The 7,818-nt window shown below is 41.2% G+C and overlaps 1 protein-coding gene across 8 annotated transcripts in view; it reads right to left on the bottom strand.

Annotated features, from left to right (window-relative positions):
• Nucleotides 1–7,818, bottom strand: part of foxp2 (forkhead box P2) — a 120,046-nt gene that overhangs the window by 16,494 nt on the left and 95,734 nt on the right. For all 8 annotated transcript variants that reach the window (XM_014016944.1, XM_014016941.1, XM_014016948.1 and 5 more), the window contains one exon: nt 698–785. In XM_014016944.1, the coding sequence (XP_013872398.1) occupies nt 698–785 (88 nt within the window). The remainder of the gene's footprint in view (nt 1–697; nt 786–7,818) is intronic.

Genomic DNA, 7,818 nt, shown 5'->3' with positions numbered 1-7,818 from the left:
CCTTTGTAACAACTAAGCCAAAAATGTAATTAATTCCTAAAATCTTTTCAGGACCCCAACTTTGGGAAACACTGCTCTAAAGGACAAAGCTGATGGGTTAATATGTTGTATTGTCTCTGTGTCAAGAAAACGAGTCTCAGTTTTGGCTGATTTTTTAGTAGTTAATTTTAAAAAGTACATATCTATTTGTTTCTACAGTGAAAGCAGCGCTTGTCGGCAGTGCTGAGTAATAATGTCACTCAATCAGCGCTCTCATTATCTATCCAACATGACTTCTTAATAAGGTCACGCTCCACCTACTGAAAATAGTTCCCTCCTTTTGAGCTTTCTTCAGGTGCAAAGTGCAGTTAATTAACACAGCAGACTGGGAGAGATGCGCTCGCTATTAATTGGAAAGAAAAAGAGGGGAGAAAAAAAGAGAGGAGGGAAAATAAAGCATGGGCTTAATTCAATTAAAACAGCCATAATGGCTTTGGTTGTAAGGCCCGAGGAATCCTTTGTTTAGTGGCTTTGTTGAATCCAGCAGGTCCTGCTTGTCTCCAAGTATTAAGCAGACCACAATGTGGCCTTTCTCTCACTCACACAACTTTGAAAGTTTGACTGGAAAAGTCTTGCCTGCACTACTGTACAAAGTCAATCAAACAAAATGTTTTATTTATTTATTTTTTGCCCTTTATGACCTGAAAAAAGAACGTACTTGTATTTCAAGCTGCTGAACGACCTGCATCTGGACTCGACACTGAGCTGTGCTCCGGTCATCGAGGGCGTGCTCGCTGCTTAGGTGCCTGAAGGGAGAAGACATACAGTAAGAGAGATTACACAGGAGATTAATAATACATTAAATGTCAAAGCTAAAACAGACGAATCATTTTTACCGTGATCTAAATTGTAGAGGATGATAATTACAGTATCAGCCTCACCGCTCTTTTGTTTTTATGATAATATTTCTATACAGGGACAATTATCTATAGGATCCAGTTAAAATCCATTGTTCCAMGTTGAAATGAAGTAATTAGAAGTAACATGGCGGTGTGTGGTGCCATGTTTAACATGACAAAAGGCCCGGCGCCGGTTTAGATGGCTAACTTCAGCGCCACCCTGAGCGCCGCTTTCTTCGGAGAATAAAAACGTGCTGGCCCAGCAGAATGGCGCCGTCGCCTCGATTTATGGAAAACAATACACACAATTTAACACCGCCAACRTTTGACACACAAAGGCGGCTCTTCACTTGAAGGTGCATTATCCCCGCCGCAGACGTATTAAATATATCTGGTGTGTTCGCCTCATTAGAAGGAAAAAGSGAAGCCAGACAGCCGTAACAGTCAATAAGGGTTTTTGTCTTGATTGGATTTCATCTGTAGGCCACAAAAGCTCAACCATTAAGGTAGACCTTTTCTTCCCGGGGAAAGCACACAGCCGCGCAAACACAAATATGTGGCGAAAAGTGGCTCCCGAAGTGTTGTGATGCTGTGGGTAATGAGCCTCTGTCTAAATGATCATTGGAGACAAACTCACAAAAGCAAGCTTTAAGGAGACATGCTCATGAAATGCCAGAGCTGCCACTTTATCTGCAGTAATTATAGGTTAGCTTGCAGACCCTTCAGTGATCATTTACAGCACAGCCTCCAGTGCATTAGAGGGAGTACAAAATCTCTTCCTCTCCGGCTTTCACTTTATCTAACAACACACACACCCCTCGCTTATGTTATCGTGAGCGGCGCACAAACACAGATCGGTACATAAAGAACAAAAACACACACTCCCACCACTTTTTTGTGTCCCTTTACGCGTGTTTATCWGCAGCTCGCAAAACAAGACAACTCAATGAGCGGGTTTCTCTTGGCTTGTCAATCAGAACATTTGTAATCACAATAGTTCTGTACCTTTCAATTAGACTTCGACCATYTCGTCTGCTTTTCTAACAGTTTCAGGTGTAATACTTTGAAAAAGGTTCCCTGTGAATCAAGATCGGGTAGCATTAAAAAAAGGGGAGAGGTGGGAAGAGGGGTGGGTTTCTTCAGCCCCTGTGCCTAATTGCTGTTTCAGAATGTGCATGCAAAAAATTGTGGGGGTAAGGAAGGGGGGGGGGGCATTTCATTAATCATTTAATCACGTCCCTCACAGGATGAGGGAACTAATGTTGCAAATACCCTTTTCATTTCACTGCCTATAATGCTATCTTATGCACTTGATGTATGGCGTGTGTCATGAATTACAGCTGCTTCAAAAGCACAGAGATGGCTGCTCGCTGTCCCTGAAGATACCTCATTACAAAAAAAAGGGGGGGGGGGCGAGTTAAAAAAATAAATAAAATAAAAAGATGTGCAAAACCTTTATTAAGCTCGCATCTCAATGACCAGCAACTTGTTTCTTTTTCCATGTTGTCAGCGTTTGTCTGCGAGGCCTCGCCAGCGTCCGGTTTAAGAGCGCCACGCGTTCAATTTCACCGCTGGCCAGTTAGCGAGGCGATTACGGGAAGATCACTACGTGCGTTTATGAAATATTCAAACGGCAGAGTGTTCAGCTGAGCATTAATAATGCCAAACAAAGACAAGGAGTGGAGGAGGAGGGCAGAGGAACATGACAGGGAAAAAAAAAGCTGTAATGAAAGAAAACCTTATTTACAAAAATTGGGGGGAAAATATTGCCTTTTATGTCTGATTAGAAAACAGGTTTTAATTACTAGAATTGTCTCATTATTACCTCCTATTCTTTGTCTTTTATACCTGAACATTTTATTACAGTGTAACATTGTTTACTGCCACTTAGTTTGCAATATTTATGATCAAATCTGGATATTATGAAGGAGAAATTGACTTTAAAACAAAAATGCTTTAAGAGCATTTTGGTTCATTCAGGTAAACATCAACAAAGACGGTTCAAAGCATTCATTTGGTTCTTCAGGAAGGTTGTGAGGGTTGCTTGAGAACATAACATTAAGGCTGCTGCAATTATTTGGCAAAGTTAATGTACTCGTTAATAAAATCATCTGACTTCATCTTATAATTTACTAAACTAACATCTAAAACACAGTTTTCCTCTGTGCTGCTAGTCCACTTCCTGTCTGCGCTACAGTTTCAAACTATCCTGGTGGAAAAAACAATCTGCATCTGTTACAGCTCGGAGACGGGATACGTTGTAAAAAGTTTTTAAACGCTAAAGAACTTCAAGCTAGCTCACAATAAAAACTTGTTCTGAAAGGTGTCCTTGGCTTTTTCTACATCTTAAAATGTCGGTGCGCAGAGCTACTGATGAGCAGCCAGGAAATAAAAAATCAAGTTTTTTTCAGCTGCTTAAAGGGTTTTGTGAACTTGAACAGGTTGTCTGTTTGCTACACTTTAATGAGAAATTACTGGTTACTTTTTAGTCTGTTTCCCAACCAGCTTTGCGACAATTTCTTCTTAACCTCTATTGTTTTAATTCAGGGCTATTCAACTGGCGGCCCGCGGGCCGGATAAGTTCGGCCTACCAATTGGTTCATTCATCTCAAGCCCAAACTCCCGGTTTTCWACTTTAATTACTCTAAGTTATTTTAGTTCAACATAGACATGTTTGGTGTCTACAGAAACGTCAGAATCTTGGCTACAAGCTGGTAAAAACCATTTCTATGAACAATTCAAGACAGTTAAAATAAAACTATGAAAGTGAAAATAAAGTTGGTTTAAAAATGTGGTAAGTCAGAGATATCAAAATATTATTTGTGGTAAATAAGAGGCAGAAAGTGTTCTTTTTGTTTTTGTWGTTTTATTATCCCTTCTTCTATTACATAGAGTTCTGTATGTTGTATTCATGATTAAATGCAGTAAAATAAACTGTTTCAAAGGTAACAGATCTTTGTAATACTTGGTTTATTTACATCGAGAATTTAATTGCTGGAGATTTGGCCCCTGTGCCGTTGGCTTGCAGTTAACTGTGGCCCCCCGAGAAATTTAGCTGAATAGCCCTGTTTTAAGCAAAAGTAGGCTAAAAAAAGATTTTGATCAATGAGGGGTTTTATTTTTTAATACATAAATTTTAATTCTAATCTTTATTTGCATGTCTTTGTTTACACTATATATACACTGTAAATGCCAAAGTTCAATATGAAACAAAATAAAATTGTTGATTATGACTTTTAGAGGAATCTTGTGCATTTTTATTAATCATAAACTAGTTATATTMATCAAAATAAAAAAGTCAATAGTGGAAGCCAAGTAAATAAATAGAAAGTGATAAACAGAAAGCAATAGGGGAAGTGAGTCAGAGTGGTTGTTTATCAAACCACTAATAAAGATTTCTTTTCTTCTTCTAAAGAGAACAAAAGATCTCAAAGGTTTTTTCCTGTAGCTGGGAACATGAATATGTATAGACCATCAACATCCACTAAGGGCCCAATAATAAATCTACTCAAGCCAGCATATATGGATGATACATTCTGCTAATTGTCTGTGTGTATTATCAGGGGTGATGAAGGCCCTGCAGAGAAACTCCAGCCCCATATCTGTCTGCATGAGACTCACCAATTCACCATGACACACATTTCTACTGCAAATACATGCATATATGTTTCCTCACACACCATTTGGTGGTGGTGGTGGGGGCCCCTCTTTTAAAGGTCTTGTCACAGTGCGGCGGATGCATGGAGGAGCTGGCCTGCCACAGTCTCCGTATGTGTACATTATATAGAGACAAAGACGTTTGTGCTGCTGCCTTTTGGGTTTAATTAGCAGCTCAGGTTAGTGTCTGCTCGCCATTTTAACGTGGAGCTGCCACAAATCAGGAGAGCAGAGCGGTGACAGGAGTTCAACCGTGTGTGTGCTTTGTTTGTATGTACAGAAAGCTTTAGTGAAAAGGTGGGACATTCACTTAAAAAATGTGAAAAGTCAAACTGGAGGGTGCATATTATGAATTGGCTTCTTTTTTTTTTTTGACGCTGTGAAGAGAAATGCGTCTTTAAAACGCACATAAGCAAATAAGTTTTTAAACATTAATTGCTTGTTCTTGTTTTATTATTTTTTTTAACCAAAGGCTGCTCACAAAAAGCAACCTAAATGCACATTTTGTCTCTCATCTCTTTGTTGTGTAACTAACACAAATACACCCGCAAACCGAAACACTCAGCCGCTCAAGAAACAGCCGCGGCGAGATCATTTCATTTTGAACTTCACAGAGCTAATTCAGGGTGCCAGCCACCTCGCGGCTACCTTTTCCAGGTGAGAACACTTTAAAGCGCACTAAGGAGCTATTAAATGCTGATCTTGACAAGTTTCTTCATGCAACAAAACAATAGATGACTAAACGTGTCACCGCCGCTGAGCCGAGCTCCTGCAGCGAGCTACGAGACGGCAGCTTGACTCGGGTCCCCCCCCCCACCCTCCCCTTTCCAACAAACCCAACAACATCTGAGCTGTCATCTAAATCTGACACTCGCTTTATGTAACCCCGTTTAAACTGCGCCCGCGTGTTCGTGCACATGTGCGTCGGTGTGTGTGTAGTCGACTGGCATCTCGGGAAACTTGAAAGGACTCCCTCTGACACCTACAATGACTGCTCCGAGGCACGCCACCGAGCAGCCATCTTTGTTCTGGTGACGAGCCTGCCTTCTTTTGTTGGTGTCTGTTTTCCTGTGCCGGCTGGGTTACGGTGGGTGCGCAGGGCTCAGCCAAGACACGGTTTTGTTCTGGAAAGTGTTCGAACAAAACTGCCTGCCAACCTGTGCACCTGTTTTCTACTTTGAAATCTGTTTTCTCTCCACTTGCCTTCCTCGTGGTTCATCTTTAAAACCGTGCATTCTCCTCCTTTTTTTTTTTTTGTGCACAAGCTTATCAGCTTACAGGAACACATGATTTTATACAGTGGTCTTCCACCTAAGTAACCAGATAACCTACTGGGGCATCGTATCTTTAAAGCACACAGGCTTTGATGTGTTTGCGTGCGAACAGAGCATACATTCCCAAGAAATAGACTGATCCCTTCCCTAACTAAGTGCGCTAAGTTGATCGGACATGATTTCAGAAAACCTGCTAATCCGATGCAGTTTTGCCGAATCACACACAAATGTTTCCAAGCTGCAAGGCAAACTGCTCCACCTGCTCTAGTCCAAGTTGGACAATGAATTCTAGAGTTTTCATAGAAAGGATCCACCACAGCGGATAATCTCCCCACTCTACTGCGACTATATGTCGACTTTGAYGTGTTGTCGCATCTTCCACAGAAAAATAATGCAAACACACTTGTCAGGCTTTAATTGTAATATCTATTTATGTCTGATTCATTTAAATCCACTGCTGTCAATGATAGCTCTTTTAACTATGTTATATGCCCTGACAGCGTGTGAAAATTGAGCCTAATCTACTGGCTGGCAGTGCTTTTGAAAGACTGGAAAACACTGTTTATTACAGCTATTTCAATCCACAGACAGTCCTTTTAGCTTTAATTCACAAGCTGCTGTAGAATTAGCAGAAGCCTGACCTAAATCTTACACCGCTCCCCATGGGTGAACTAGTTTCTTGTACGAGTGCATTTCTTAGCTTTCTGCACCTTATTACAGTCGGTACTGTAGAGAAATGCATGACTTGGAAAATAAGCAGCTACAACGTCCTGATTTCAAGAGTTTCTGCGAATTCACATGGACATTTACAACCCATGAAAAACACTCACCAGATCGTTATTTCACAGTTAATTACAAATCTAATTAGAATATTCAAATTAAAGCTTTCCCTTTCTTTTCTTCTCTGTGTGAGAGCAGGGAGTCAGGGAGAGAGGGAGGGAGAGAGGCTCTYGGTGAGTGGCAATGTGATAACCTGTAATCGGCAGTGCTGCAAACACCTCCTTCCTTTGATGTCCCCCCACTAACATCCTGGCAACAAAGCCGGCCAATTACAAATGAGCTAATTAACTAAATTGTTGATGGAGCATGAAGAGTTCATTTGCTCTGGCTCCTGCACCATGACAACAGTGAATGGGGGGCCTTTGTTGTGGAAGTAAGTGTGCGGCCGTGCGAGTTGCCATTAGCTTTTGACGCTTTTTCACAAACCTATCAGGCCCCTCCACGCCGGGAAGGAAATTTGTTATGGATCAGAGTCGGTTTGAGGCGCGTTTTTGCGGGAGCAGAACCCTGTCAACTAGCTGTCTGGAGGTCAAAACGTGCCCTGGAAAAGAGAGATATTTTGTTCCTGCGAGGCCACAGAGAGAGGAGGCTGCAAAGTACGGTTCACGTTAAAAGCCTAGCATTCCTTCAAGGACTACGCATCACCTGCCACCTTTAATGTCAGAGCTTCAGACTATCACCTCACAGTGAGAGGGGATGAAGCTGAAGCTGTCATCAGTCTCACGAACACACCAAATTCTTGGTGATTATTTGTAAAACTGACCCATTTTTCTGTTTTTTTAATGTTCAGTTTGCTGTGGCAGCCATCTTGAATTTGCACTGACTCCAAAATATTGTATGGATATTYATCCAATGATCATCTGAGATTTTCATTAAAATCTGTTCATGCACAAATAAATGCAACTAATTACAGAGGCGCATGCAAATATATTACCGCCTAGGGCAGGGGGTCTGCAACCTGCGGCTCTGGGGCCACATGGGGCTCTTTGGTCCCTCTGCAGCGACTCTTTGAAGCTTTGACCAAAACTAACATGAGATTACATTTTTAGGAGTTTTATGTGCAGAAAATGTTAGCTTTAGCAGTTTTCATGTCAGTTTGTTTGCAACTATGTGATCAATGCTACTAAGTGAAACATGCTAATTAGATCATGCTAGTAGCCTGCTGGCCACTAATCTTTCTCTCAAATCTATCAGGGTTTAAGATCTTTAAGACTAGACTAGATAATAAT

Source organism: Austrofundulus limnaeus, unplaced genomic scaffold (assembly GCF_001266775.1).
Source record: "Austrofundulus limnaeus strain Quisiro unplaced genomic scaffold, Austrofundulus_limnaeus-1.0 Scaffold158, whole genome shotgun sequence".
Classification (NCBI taxonomy): Eukaryota; Metazoa; Chordata; class Actinopteri; order Cyprinodontiformes; family Rivulidae; genus Austrofundulus; species Austrofundulus limnaeus.
The sequence above is the reverse complement of the archived record's forward strand: the minus strand, read 5'-3'. Positions and strand labels throughout refer to the sequence as shown.